This window comes from Bactrocera latifrons, unplaced genomic scaffold (genome assembly GCF_001853355.1).
Source record: "Bactrocera latifrons isolate USDA-ARS-PBARC rearing strain unplaced genomic scaffold, ASM185335v1 scaffold_54, whole genome shotgun sequence".
NCBI lineage: Eukaryota > Metazoa > Arthropoda > Insecta > Diptera > Tephritidae > Bactrocera > Bactrocera latifrons.
Window position 1 is genome coordinate 604,365 of NW_017537201.1, and position 15,676 is coordinate 620,040.

A 15,676-nucleotide genomic window follows, 5' to 3' on the forward strand; every position below is an offset into this window, starting at 1 on the left:
TTGACGAGATAAAGGGGGCATCGAAGGAGGAGCTGAAGAAGATAAAAAAAAATGATTTTTTGAAGTGCTTCGAAGATTGGAAAACCTGTTGGCACAACATGGGGATTACTTTGAAGGGGACAAAATAGATATTCATGAATAAATAAATAATTTTTGAAAAAACACAAAATTCGCGATACTTTTTGAACACACCTCGTATATGTAAAGTCCAGTAAAAATAGTTCCATTTGGGGTATTCACAAGCTGTCTTAAATCGTAAAGTCGTAAAATTTTAAATTTTTACACTTGTTTAAAAAAAAATTTGTTGTTGGATTACATACAAAAATGAGTTATAACTTATAACTTTAAGAGACATGTGAAAACCCTAATTTTTATTTAAACAAGTGTAAAAATTTAAAATTTTACGACTTTACGATGCTTTAAGGCAGGTTGTGAACGCCCCAATTATTTTATTATATCGGTTAAAATGATTCGATTTATTGTCTAAAAATCTGGTATCGTATTGTCAAAAAAAGTTAAATCATGTGTGTGTTTATCGACTGGGGAATCGGGTTCGCCTTCTCCAGGCGTTAGGCTTTCACTGCCCTCTAGAAGGATGGAGAAGTGTTGCCTCCATAAATTTAGTATGGTCTGGGCATCGGTTACTAGATCACTTCTGTGGATTCTACAGGAGTATGCTCCGGTCTTGAAACTTTCTGTTAGTCGTGGCATTTTTTCGTAGAATTTACCAGTATTACCCCTGTTGGCCAACCTATCAAGCTCTTCATACTCACGCATTTTGGTCTCTCTCTTTCTGTCTGCGTCTCGCCTCCCACTTTAACTCTCTGTATCCATCTCATTCGCACGTGTTGTGTTCGATTGTAACGTTGCGAAGTAGGCAGTCTGTCTTCTCTCCGCTGTGACACGGCAGTCCTCGTTGTACCAGCCGTTCATACGGAGTTTGAAATGCAGTTCCCTAATACCGAGTTTTTGACGAATGCTCGTTCTCGACTTCAAACGTTTTGCTGCACAGAGGTGGATACGTATCTTGACTGCAACAAGATAATGGTCCGAGTCGATATTAGGACCATGCAGCGTACGCACATTTAAAACAATGGGAACGTTTATTCCGTCTATCACAACCTAATCGATTTGCTTGGTGGCTTTTCGACCCGGAGACAGCCAGGTAGCTTCTGAATTTTCTTGTGCTGGAGTCTTGTTCTACAGATCACAGATATCCATATTTCGGCCCCAGCGAAGTCGATCAGACTCAACCCTCTAGGGGATGTTTCATCGTGGACGCTGAATTTATCGACCGTTGTGTCAAAGATACCTCTTTTGCCCATTCCGGCGTTAAAGTTGCCAAGCACGATTTTGACGTCGTGGCGGGGGCAGCTGTCATAGGTGCGCTCATAGAAGATATCTTTGGTCACATTGTCCTTCTCTTCTGACGGGCCGTGGGAAATCAGCGATATGTTGGAAAAACTTCGCTCTGATGCGGGTTGTGGCTAGACGTTCATCCATCGGGGTGAATGCCAGGACACGGCGACGGAGTCCCTCTCCCAAAAAATGACATGCCAATGCCAAACTTAGGAAGATCTGTTGTCACATATAACTATAATCTTTCTCCACAAGTTCCAAGTTGGACAATCTATGTAATTTTATGTGCTGTTTCCATGAGCCCAAGATCGAGAGACACTAAACTAAGAAATATCTTGCATTGGACGAATATTGAAGTAGTCATTGAGTTTATTATTCATCTTCTAACGCCGTTCCTGTTGTTGTAGCGGTATAAAACACTCTTCAAGCAATATCGAGGAATGGTGCCGAGTTGAGAGTCCTTGACCGGATAAAAACTCGTGTCCGTTCCGGTTTCTTAGACGCGGCTGTCGTGGAAGCAGAGATTTACGTCTTTCTTTATTATTGCATCACAGACACTTTCAATCTAGTAATGTTGCAAGTTAGAACTGTGGAATAGAAGAAAAAAGAGTCTATGCCTCATATTTTTTAAGAAAGAGTTGAATAATATAGATTCAAAACGTCGAGCAGAAAGTGTCATATGATAAATATATATAAATCAGAACAATTAAAACGAAAAGCCATAACATACCGATTTTGCCGCCTTTGCGAAGCTGAGATTGAAACATCTCGTGAGTCTTACCCTCGAATATATAATAATAAAATCTGCAAGTTTTCTATGATATTTAGTTTAACTTTTCCACACAGTTTATCTAGATTTCATATCGTCACTTCCGTGTGTACCGAGCGCCGAACGTCGCGCGAGCTTTGAGCAGCAGCGAACATTGAACGCTGAATTGACCTGACCCGCTTCGATGGCAATCTTTGGCGCTGTTGGTTTTGTTGTTGTCGTTGCAATCATTTTAATTGAGGTTGTCACCGTGGCGATTCATGCTTGTGCATAACCATAGCCGTCGGAAGACGAGGTGAACACCTCAAGAAAATTAAACACGCGATAGGGTAAATAAGTGCAATGAAGTGCAACGAAAGGGCTCCATATTTCAGTGGCGCTGGCAGTTACGAGCGGCAAGTTACGAAGGTTACTGTAAACATAACTTTAAGCTGGATAGCATAAGGTTGATCAAAAATCGGGAAAGTTGTTTGGCGAATCAGAATAATATGCATATATCCGAATAATTGACAAACTGATATTTTAAATACATATCTCTGAAAAATTTTATGTATGTCCTTCTCTACCAAAGTGATTGCACATTCCAAAAAATCGGTGATTTTGAAGCACCATGTCATATGGCTGTCATAGAAATTGAACTGTCAAAATAAAGTTCTTCAATGGAAAATTTTTTTATTTGTTAAAATATAAATCACGAAATCGTGAAGACATAGATTATTGGCAAAGGCAACGCTACAATCTCTAAACTAAGCGTACAGATAGGCTCACTATAGCATATAGCAAGCTAAAGATCTTCTTAATGATATGTTTCCCTATAAAATAGTCTACCTTCGACTTGAAGGTTCCTTATATCATACAGTGCGGTTAGTAAGATCGTGCTCTCCAAATAAATTATCTACCATATTATTATAGTTCAATTATGACAGGATTTGTATAAGTACACATTTTAGGTATGATTAGGATGTGTCAGCTAAGTAATTTTTCCAATTGAAGTATGTTATTGTCACCATAGAAAACGTTCCCCAAATGATTTTGAGGAATGCTCTCGATTTCATAGTTTTTTGGGACAGATAAAAATCCGAATCGGTTCCGGTTACGTAGAACGGACTGTCATGGCAATGGGGTTTCTGGTCATATTACTTGTGTGTCTTTCGCGTTATCTTTTCTTTTTCCTCTCTTTCCCCCGGCGGGTACTGCGTCGAATACTTTCAGAGTTGGAGTGTTTTCGTCCATTCGGACGACATGACCTAGCCAGAGTAGCCGCCGTCTTTTAATTCTCTGCACTATGTCAATGCCTTCGTATATCTTATACAGCTTGTCGTTCTATCGAATGTGATATTCGCCGTTGCAAGATAGACGAAGTTATGACTGCCAACCGTGACGTGAGAGCCAAGTCGCGAGTGCGGCGACCGTTTGTTTGTTGACAGGAAATATTTCGTTTTGCCCTCGTTCACTACCAGACTCATTTGCTTCGCTTCCTTATCGATTCTGGCGAAAGAACTCACGGCGCGGATCTTGAAGGCAAAGATATCAATATCGTCGGCGTATGCCGGCGCCCGAACACATATAGAAGATGGTACCTTCTCTATTATTTCTGCACGTAGAATTATTTTCTCCAAAAGTAGATTGAACTTGGAAAATCCTCCGTCGTGATGGCCATCAGAGCCTTCTTTGAACCAACTTCTAGAAAAAATACCATTTCGAACAACACGCGAAGTATGAATTAAAAGTTTACTTTTCAATTTGATAACATTATTATATGTAGTATGTATCTTGATGTTTTTTCATTGATGATTCTGAAGGGCCACACTGGAGCGCGGTTTAGCTGAAGCTTTTCGAAACTTTCCGATCCGAACTTTTCCTTTCTCTGCCAAGATTTTCAACATACCTGTCCACCCACGTACCATATAAGATTGGTCTTATGGATGTACATATGTATAGCATATATGTACATAGCTCTCTTACTCGACATAACTTCTTATAAAGCGTTTATTTATGGCACAATTTATTGTTTATGGCTGCAAGAATGGCAAAAAGCAAATGAAGGAACACGCTAAAATTAAAGAACCCAAAACAATTTGCTATGCTTTTTAAAGTATTTTATTTTATCTTTTTTTTTGCTGCATTTTTTCTTGCGTGCAGCAGTTGTTGTCGTTGCTGTTGCGGTGGTTGCATTTACAATTTCTGTTTTTTTTTTCCTGTGGTTATGATTAATTGTCGAATTTGTATAAACGTTGTATGAGTCGAGTCCACTCCAAAAGCAACAAGAATAACAACAACAATCAGCTGTGCCGAATGCGTACAACCAGTAGCTGACACGCTGACAGCCAGTCGCCGAGTTAGTCAGGCGGTGGAATTGTGGGCAGCCGAGCGCTTTGGGCGACAAGCGACAGCACGTACACATACATACATATATAGTATATACAGATAGATATGTTGGACGTACGTGAGCGACGCCACGACCTGCACGTGGCAAGGACAGGCAACGAACGCTGCCGATTGGAACACAAGACGAAGACGACAACAAAATGGCAACAAACACAATGTTCAATCGCTCATCTATGTGTGTGCCTATGTGCTTATGTGTGTGGCACAAGAAGCGAACGACGTAAAGGTAGCAGCGAACATCGAAAGTTTAAATTGTGTGTTGTGTTCGGGTGTGGGTCCATAAAAGGTTCGCTGTCGCCAACAATAACTACAGCAACTTGCATTTTTGGTTGTTATACCCAGTACATATTAAGCTTGTCACGCAGCTTGTAACAGCCATGAAGAAACGTCGGAGTTGTTTTAGCCAGGTATTTACGCGAATTATTGCCTGAGTTTTTGAGTTATAGTTTTGAAATTTTATATACGCGTTTTTCTCCTTAAGATGCTGCTCATCTGTTGGAACTGTCGATAACGGATTACTGTGGCATATAGCTGCCATACAAACTGAACGATCGGAATTTAGTCCTTGTATGGGAAACTTTTTTATTTTATTTAACAAGATATCTTCATGATATTTGGCTGACATTATTGTTAAAAGCGCCGTTATAATCGCTGAAGAACAATCTCCATATACATATGTAATTTTATAGATCGAATCACTATACAAGCAGCTCAAAATATTCTTATATGAAAATTTTTTTATGCGTAAAGGGTATTTTAGCTACGCTGCAACCGAAATTTACGTTTTACTTGTATCTCTTTTTTCGGTTTTGCTCTTGTTGCTGTTGCTGTTGCTGTTACTGTCGTTGTCCGATGTCAACGTCAGCTTTTGACTTCACTATGGTTGGCATGCAACGGTGCACAACAACGATGACACAGCGTCTTTTGTTGCCATCAATGGTCGATTTTTTGTTGAATTTGTAGTTGTTTTTGTTGTTGTAAGGGTTTTGCGATATTTTTGTCGCGCTTCGCAAATATTTGAATGTAGTTATGTAAACATTTTGAAGTTTCGCCAGCACACTTTGTTTTCAAAAGTTACATTGTTGTTGTTCTTATGATTGTTATGACTTTGTTGTTATTGCTGCTGCTGCTGCTGCTCCTCTTATCGCTGGTGGGGTTTGGTGGTAGCAACGTGCTACACGCTGACGTTGCTAACGACAGTGATGCCGTCGTCATCGTCACCAACGCCATGGTCGCACTTTGTGTGTGCGTGTGTGCGAGTTGAGAAAAGAAATAACAGCGAAGAAGCTGATGGAAGACGACGATGAATAATGGTGCCACTATGTCTGGACTAAACCGAAACAACATGTGTTTGTTTTCGTTGCTTATTCACTGTTGCTTTTACCATATTGTTATCGAGACGTACAACGCCACACACGCACACACAGATTCACATGCGCAGACACATCTATACATATGCACCAAAAATTAAGCTTACGCATATTGGCACAAATGTGTTTGTTTGTATGTTTGTTTTGCATTTGCCCCACTGCCCTGCCGCCTCACTTCGTGCGCTCGCTTCTTTGGCGCTGCGTCTCATACACACACACACTCGCTACCCTTATTTCGTCTTTGGTCCTTTGTAATTCTTGCTCTTTTGTTCGGTATGCTTCGTCGATAACGGTGGCGGTGGCGGCGACGCGCATTTTCAGTGGAATTTGTCTGCCTTAATTAAAAGGATTGCAGTTTTCATATCGAGCACATTGCCGTCAACTAATTAGCCGACGTCTTTGTTAAGTCTTCGCTTTGTTGTTATTATTTTTGCAATATATTATATGTTCATGCATGTGTATGTATACTATGTATATGTGTATCTACATATGCGTGTGCCTATACACAACTACATTCACATATTGGGCCTTGGTATGTACGTATGTGTGCGATTGAATAAATACGCAGGGTTGTATTGCTAATTGGCGCATCCCTTCAATTTTAACCGACATATAGGCAAATTTGTGTGGAAACAACGGTTTTAAATTCGTTATCTGATTCGATTACATTTCATAAAGCTCAAAATAAAAGAAAAACAAAGACATTGAAAGGATTATCTTTCTAAATCCGTTTAAGCCCCAAATTATTACACCTTAAGAAGTTAAATCGCTTTCCACGTTGTATTTTAAACGCAGAGAAGATATTCTGCTAATGTTACCTCATAAGCGGTTTCTACGCCAGTAAAGAAGAACAAGATACTGTCGCGGCTTCATTCATTTGGGTGACATTTCTAATTCGTTTTAGTCTACCTTCTCTTAAATTAATGACTTTAGATGAAATATGCACCATTTTGTTCGAAAACTGGTTATCATATTACTTCCTGCTCCAAACAGGGTTAGATCCTCGACGTGAAACCAGAGTGAACCTTGCTCAACTTCGTTCTGGTTATTGTAGCAAGTTCTGTATGTACGAGTAATGAGTCCCCGCATGCAACACCGCTTTGCATGCTCAATAAGCAAACTACTTAACTTCCTATCCTTCTGGTCCGAACCCGATGAAACAGTGACTTCGATAGTTAACCTATTTCTTCTAAACGTGGTCGATACAAAAATAACATAACTTGTCATTTCGAAGGTAATTTCATAATACCATGCGCATAGAAACCTTCGTCCCTATTGAAAAACCGCCACAGTAGATTTTCTCAAACTTCTTTTCCGTTCCCAAGATAGTCGGGTCTACGTAACTGAAATGAACCCGGACAATCTAAAGAAGTTTATGATGACATATAACGGTGAGTGTAACCAGGTGTTGTCCAGATGGTGCGCTTCTGAGTGTTTTGCCGTAGAGGCTAGTGTCGGTGGCACCATGCCAATCCCACCACCACAAGCATAATCTTCCTCACTGTCTAGCTTGGCTATCGTTTACGCCGGCTCATCGACGTTGTCGTAACTGACTCATCCATTCATCACCGATAATCATTCGCTTCAGAAATGTATCGATTTATGCTGCGATTCAGTAGCGATTCGCAGATGGAAAATCGTTCCATGAGATGTTTTATGTGAACTGGCACTGATACAGGGTTTGTCCGGAAAGTAACAGGACTGATCTGATTTATTATTGAATCAATCGTTACAATTCTTTAAAAACTTTCAAAATAGGCTCCTTCTGCGTCGATGCAGTGCTGCCAGAGCGATTTCCAAGCATTGAAGGTGTCACGAGAAGTATTCTCCGGAATAGCCTTGACAGCCGAGGTATAAGATGCCGGCGTGTGCCACTCGGAAAATTGTCTCTTTGTCTCTAGATCATACTCAAAGATAAATGACTCGTCACCTGTAATTGCGGTATTCAAAAATTGGGGTCACCTTGTGCATGTTCAAGTGCTCCGTCACAATGTCATGAACCACAGATTTTGATAAGTTTATTATCTGGCCATTTAAATGAATACTTAGTCGAAGGTCTGAGTTCAAAATTTTGCTGTCTCTCAGCACGGTTTTCATCAGCGACATCTTCCCGGCTCTCTAAAAAGGCTTGGTGCTACCGAAACATACTACTTCTTGCTAAAGCAACCCTGGGTAAGCCTGCTTGATCAAATCAAACATCGCTGTCGCAGATTTACCGAGTTTCACACATAATTTAATTGCCTACCGCTGCTCTAACGAAAACCGAAAACATTTTCGGCTCACACAAACACGTCGCGAGAAAATGTGTGTCCTGACTATCCAGGTGCTGGGACACAACTGACCAGCTCGTTCGTTACCTCCGAAGTATACTGTCGGAGGAAGAAAATCAGTCCTATTACTCGCCGGACAAACTCTGTATATCGAATTTATTTTTGTATCCAGTCTTATTTATATGGTTCCTAACGTTGTTTTGTGCACTTATCTTCTTAATCGAGCTCATTTAACTCTCTATTAGCTAAAAACTTTATCTTTTTAACTGCAGAAACCTTGCCCTGGACCTGGGATAACAGTGGAATAGTTTCCTTTAAATTTAATTAATGCTTTCGACAGTTTCGTTCCGTTATCTTTTTCTGAAATAATTTCACAGAATACTACATTTTTTTTATGACTTCATTAATGAGAGGTGAAGCAGGATTTGTTTATAATTACACGGAAAGTTGCACAGCTGTTTCTTTTATGACCATCGATGATCGCAGTTTTGTCTATAATTTTTGTTGTCTTTGGTGTCTTTTCTAATTAACGCGACCCCCTATAGATCCTCGAACTTAATTTGAGAAAGTTACTGATATTACTATATTATAGGGTCAAAAAAATTAGCTACTTCTAACTGTTCATGGAAAAATACCGTACAAATATAATTATATCTCCTTGCGCGCAAAAATATACGTTCCCAGAAACTTGGCACTGTCCGTAAGCTAAATGACACTTGAGTGTAAAATGCTCTATTATTAATTTCCAATGAAAGACGTTGTGCCGTAAAGGCAGGGGCGAGCAACCACATAACACAAAAACTGCATAAATACCTACAATGAAGTAAAACCTTTTTTCCGGTCATTTGATAAACTCCGCCGACAACTGTTGCCCGATGCAAAGCAATGCAACATTTTTACCAGCGGAAGACAAGTCAAGACCACCGCTTATTGTTTGTTTGGCTGTCTATCTGTGCGTCCGTCCGCATGCCTCCACGTATAATTCAGGCAATTGCTTGTTCCTAAAGTATCACTTACTCACTGCCAAGCAGCAGGTCGTGTTGATCTCGTCCTGCCCCGTTTCCTTCCCAGCTGGCCCTTTAGCTTCACCTGTTTGCAAGTGCCACATATTCGCTCACTCACCCCATTCCACCTCAGTACGCTTGCTGTTGCACTATGTTTTTATTTTGCCGCTCTGCCGCCGCGCTCCTTCCCCTCCGTCGGCTTCTCACTTGGCCAATCCTGTCGGCCAACTACTCGAAACTGGCGCACTTACGCTCGTTGCAAAGTGCCTGGTGGTTGCCTGTGTCGGTGGTTGGCCTGCCCTTGTTCTGCTGTGCCATCTCAATTTTATATGCCCGTTCTCCTCTACCTTCGGCGCCGCTTCGAATGTTTATCGCTTCGTCGTTGTTGCTTGTTTTGGCTTTTGGATGGCAGATAGACAGGCAACAACATTCAACAACCACATTGCGTGCCACTTAAAGGTTGTTAGTTACACTGCGCATAGTACATTCTTACATTGTTGTTGTTGCTATTGTTGTTTTTGTTTTTGTTGTCTGTCTTTTGTGTTACCTTGTTGACTAACTGTCCGGCTGCTTGACGTTTCGGCCAACTGACTAGTTGACTGCTTTACCGGTTATTGCTTTTTTGTTCGTTATTCTTGTTGTCTGTCCGCTTTCGTGTTGTTGCCTGTCGCACGTTTGTTATCTTCAAAACTTGTCGTGTCAACATAACCAAAAACTGAAAACCAAATATTACATTAAAAAGTGCAAAATAAAGAACAACAATCAACTACTTACAAAGGCTGTCGGTTAAGTCAGTGACTTTTGAAGTTCCCCCTAACCTCAAATGCAACACTGCAGCTGTCAACTGTCATCCATTAATAACCGAAACCAAAGTTCACAGTTGGCTTAGTTTATAAAAACAGACAGGGTTGTTAAAGGTAGCAATTATAAGAAGTGTAATTAACTTTGCATTGTCAATGAAGTGATAAAATAGAGAGGACACCTAAAATTAATATGAAAATTTTTCGGTTTTGAAACGATAGATCTAGATAATGCCAATGAACATTTGAAGAATGTGAAAGTTGTTGTTGCAGCGGTAAGCCGAAGGAATTTCGAGGCATGGTGCCGGGTTGACAGTCCTAGGCCGGATAAAAATCCGGGTCCGTTCCGATTATTTAGGCCCAACTGACGTGGAAACGGTTTATGTATGTATGTATATATGGGAGTGTAACAGTTGGCAGTTTCATAATTTCACAAAAGGAGTAAATCCAATTTACATCAATAATGGGTAGTCCAAAACGTCTTTTCGTGTTTATAGTATGTACAATTTTGGTCGACCACTTTTTGCCATTTTTCAGCTAGAGATATTATTGCATCAGTGTAAAACCTCTCTGGTTTTTCGGCGAAAAACTCACATTCGACAATTTTCACATTCTTCTCTTGAAGCCAACTTTACACCATGAAGGAAGTTCTGCATTGACAGAAACAAGTGGAAGTCTGATGGTGCAAGGTCAGGGCTATAGCTCTCTCAGGTTTTGCAGAGTCATCAAAGATGTGTGTGGTCCAGCGTTGTCCTTATAGAAGATCCTGGCTGTGCGACCATTTGATGAGCTTCACCATGCTTAGACCATGATCTTTTTCGCATGAGATTAGTCAAAGGGTTCTTATTTGTGCATGTAAAATTATGTCCACGAAGGGGCCAGGTCCTTACAGGTTTCTTACAATAAGTTTTTCGGGATGTTGATGGTGATCATCTTACTAGAAAACGCATAAAAATTATTGCGACTAGCAATAATATTACTAATGCCACTGCTAAAAATTCGAGAAGATCTCGATATATTTTATGTTATTGGTTTTCTGAAAATTATCGATAACACATTTGTGGAAACATTCTATTTGTGGGTAAGAAAGTAAGAGTTAGTGCTAAAGGCAATAATAATACTAATGTCACTAGCTAAAAATTCGATAAGAACTCGATATATTTTATGTTATCGATTTTCTGATAATTAGCGATAACCCGATATTCATGTGGAAATACACAATTTATGGGAAAGATATTTTGAAAACCATTGATGACACTAGAAATAATGCTCTTATCCTTAAACAGGATGACTCAATGAATTTATCGATATATGTACGTATGTTTGTTCGTAGCATTATATACATACATCAATATTTTTGATAGTTTTCCTCTATTAGCATTTGCTCTTGGAAATTTGATGCTAAATATTAGAGGTGTTGAATTATTATGAATAATACTGTTAACCAAAATTTGATGTTGTCGATATACATATTTTTTATACTATTGTTTTTCTGAAAATGGTAGCTAGAGGTGCCACACTATTGATAGCACCAATATTTCTGTTATCTCTGTTATTGGCAACATTTCGATAAGCAATCGATATATATCTTTAACTCTTTTCTGATAATTATCGATAACTTTCTATAGTGGACAAGGGACAAGAGACAATTTATGTGAAAAAATTGGAAAAGTAAAACTATTAATAGCCCTAGTAATAATCAAAGAAACTCAGGAACTTATCGATATTATTGTCTTTCTGAAGATTGCCGATGGCTTTACCCATCACCCATGAACATAGAAGATATGCAAAAATTTAGTAACATTTCTATAGGCAATAGAGATTATTTATGTTATCAATTTTCTGATAATTATCGATAATTTTCTATAGCGGATAAGAGATAACAGAAAATTTTCGGGTAAATATTGGAAATATAGAACTATTGTAGAATTTATTAGTAACTCTAGTAATAATAAAAGAAATTCAATAATGTTATCGATATGTTTTTCATATTATTGTTTTTCTGCAGTTCGCCGATTGTTTTACCCATCACACATGAATAGAGGAGTTACACAAAAATTTGTTACAAAAAAATTTGAAAATCGATAGTTTCTAAAAAAATATTGGTAATATTCGATAAATTTAAAAAATAAGTATAATATATATATAATAAGTAATTTTCCTAAAAATAATATTAATATTGATTAAATTAATTAATTAATTAAATGTAATACTAAAATTGACAAGAAGCGCATWCACTTGTTCTATTGCATTTAKATTTCACAATATTTTTGAAAAAAAGTATCGATATGTTTGAAAATTGTATCGATATTTTCAAAAAAAAATATATATTGGTATTTTTGACGATTCGAATTTTCACACTCATAAGAGTGTTCTGACTCTTTTTGGTGCAGGGTATAGAATGTCCTTAAAAAAGTCTGTGGCGATACTCCGATAATTAAAAAAATACGCTGAAATTTTTTTTTATTTTATTTTCTTTTGAATCACAGATCTCTCAAACTGCCCTCTTAGCATTAACAACTATAAAAAGCTGGCAAGTATGAGAAATAATCGCACATGTGCAAGTGTCCAATCGATTGACAGTGCAACACACACTTGTGCATTTGTAAGTATAATATGTATGTACATGTGTATGTGCGAGTGCAAGCACGTTTCCGAAACCGTTTGTAGGTTTGTGCCTTTTTTATGAAAGAATCAACACGACCTCTGGTTGTTTGTTGAGGCATCCACTGGAGCTGACAGCCGCGTGGCACGAATGCCTTGTATCACTACCCTTGCATATGCCACACATTCATCTACACATAGCCCTATTTGTGTATATGAGACACACATGTACATACGTTTTATTTACTGATGATATTATACACGCGCTTGTTTGTAAATTTTTAGCAAATAAGTCATTGGCATGAATAAGCGTTTGACCGTGGAGAGCTAAAAATTTCCGCCGAACATATGAACCTATGTCTGTATGGAATTGTGAATGCAAAGTGCAATTAACTCCTTTTGTTTACCGTTGTTCTTTTGTCGCTGCTTGCGTTTGATGTGTTCACGGTTATTTGCTACACCTTGAGACAACCAAATCTTTTGTAGTTTGGCAATGTGTCGCACTTAGTTTTCCAACTGCTCGAAATCCGGTATAAAAATTTTTACCTTGAAATTTTTTTAAAATAATTTTGAGATTGTTTTTATACAAATTATGATATTTTTCTTATACTGAGTTTATGTGTTGGAAGATAGTAGATGTCGCTGAGGTGAGTTTTCAGTTTTTCAAAGATTTTTCTCGGAAAAGAATTTTAGTTTTTACTGTTTTTAAAACTGATTATTCCGTTCCTATCATAAATCATAAATCCTTTGATAGATGGTGTTAAAAATAATATTTGTCTTTAACTAAGTTTATGTATCGAAGATGATAGATGGCGCTGTGTTGAGATTTCTGTTTTTCATGTTTTTTTTTTTTTTTTGAAAAAAATTATCTTTTTACGGTTTTAAAACACATTTCCTGCGCAAATCCAAAACCAATCCGCTGTGGTGTCGCATCGTTCGTTATTTAGTATAATATAAATTTTTTTTTATTCCGATTCTACCCAACCTCCAAATATTTATTTTGTGCCCCAAAAGTTTAAAAACGCTTTATTGCCCATTTTAAGCCTTACTAATTTAAAAATTTCGATTTTCTTCTTTCAGATGTTTCTTCACTTACAGAACTTGCTGCACGCTGCGTCGCTTCATATATCCCCTTCGAATTGGTCGAACACGTCTATCCGCCCGTACCGGAACAATTGCAGTTGCGCATTGCTTTTTGGAGTTTCCCCGACAATGAAGAGGATATACGCCTGTACTCGTGCTTGGCTAATAGCTCAGCGGATGAATTTAATCGCGGCGATCAGCTGTTCAAGACACGCGCCGTCAAAGACACACTACAAATTGGTACCGTACATACATACATACATACATACATATTCAGCTGTAGTGTATGCCATAAGCTATATATTAATTTTCATTTTCTTTGCGCGCAGGTTTTCATTTATCCGCCACTGTAGTTGGTCAAACGCCACGTGCCCACTTCAATGTGGCCGTCACCTTCGATCGTAGGCGCATCTCGTCGTGTAATTGCACTTGCACCTCGCCTGCCTATTGGTGCTCGCACGTGGTCGCAGTCTGTTTACATAGAATTCATAATGTAAGTCAGCCGCAATTTACCGCATTTAACAGTTATAAATAATAATTTTATGCAATTTCTTGTTTTTCGTGCAGCCCCTAGAAGTATGTTTACGTGCACCTGTCTCCGAATCATTGACGCGCCTACAACGCGATCAATTGCAAAAATTCGCGCAATATTTAATCAGCGAATTGCCGCAGCAAATACTACCAACAGCGCAACGTTTGCTCGATGAGCTGCTCAGCTCACAGCCCACTGCCATAAATACAGTGTGCGGTGCGCCTGATCCGACAGCTGGTGCTTCTGTACACGATCAGACTAGTTGGTATTTGGATGAAAAGACATTGCATGCTAATATTAAGCGTATTTTAATTAAATTCTGCCTACCGGCACCCATAGTTTTTAGGTAAGTTGAAATGCCATTACAGACCTCTCTCTCCCATACTTATTTTTATTCTTACTTTCTTATGCCTTTAGCGATGTAAATTATTTAACAAACTCCGCCCCACCGGCGGCTGCCGAATGGAGTTCACTATTACGTCCGTTACGTGGACGTGAACCCGAGGGCATGTGGAATCTATTATCAATCGTACGTGAAATGTATAGACGTTGTGATCGTAATGCTGTACGCCTGTTGGAGATCATCACCGAGGAGTGTATGGTGTGCGATCAAATATTGATATGGTGGTTCCAAACGAAATTATCACTGATGATGGGCTCGCATGGGCATAGCGGTGGCAAACACTCGAACACACATTCGAATTCGACAGCCCTCCAGCATGCATGTAGCTCGCTGTGCGACGAGATTGTGGTGTTGTGGCGTTTGGCGGCGCTAAATCCCGGCTTGGCGCCCGACGAACGCGATATGTTGCATGCACAATTCACTGCATGGCACCTGAAGATACTCGATCGTGTGGTGAAGTGTCGTATGATGCCGTCGTCGTACAGCAATAAGCACCAACAGAATTCAAGGTAAAGTAATTTTTTCTGAAATCCTTTTTGCATTGATTCCACAGCTTGTTTTATTTGATTTTTAAGTGAGGATTGCGTTAATATTTACATTACTTTTTTTGTAATCATTATTCTTTTGTATTTACTGCAAATAAAAAATAAAAATTATATGATTTTGATTACAGGCACTTGAAATCATCGAATTTTTAAAAGTAATTGTCATGTAATTATAATCATTACGATTCTTGTAATCATAATTTTTGATTTCATGATCTTATATTTAATTATGAAATAATATATATCTTAAATTATGCAATTTATTGTAATCGTAGAATGTTCAAAATTACAATTGATGTAATCATAATTATGATCGTTACTATTATTGTAATCTTAATTATACCCTTAACAGGGTATATTAATTTTGTCACGAAGTTTGTAACACCCAGAAGAAAGCGTCGGAGACCCTATAAAGTATATATATAAATGATCAGTTGATCATGTTGAGCTGATTCGATTTAGCCATGTCCGTCTGTCCGTCTGTCTGTATATATACGAACTAGTCCCTCAGTTTTTAAGATATCGTTTTGAAATTTTGCAAACACCATT

The 15,676-nt window shown here is 38.6% G+C and overlaps 1 protein-coding gene across 1 annotated transcript in view; it reads left to right on the forward strand.

Moving 5' to 3' along the window:
- The window catches only part of LOC108974195 (zinc finger SWIM domain-containing protein 8), a gene marked incomplete at its 5' end in the record, with an annotated part of 28,474 nt that overhangs the window by 5,987 nt on the left and 6,811 nt on the right, over positions 1-15,676 (forward strand). Inside the window, 4 exons of the mRNA XM_018941898.1 lie at positions 13,645-13,887; positions 13,977-14,140; positions 14,215-14,525; positions 14,597-15,091. Coding sequence (XP_018797443.1) covers positions 13,645-13,887; positions 13,977-14,140; positions 14,215-14,525; positions 14,597-15,091 — 1,213 coding nt within the window. The remainder of the gene's footprint in view (positions 1-13,644; positions 13,888-13,976; positions 14,141-14,214; positions 14,526-14,596; positions 15,092-15,676) is intronic.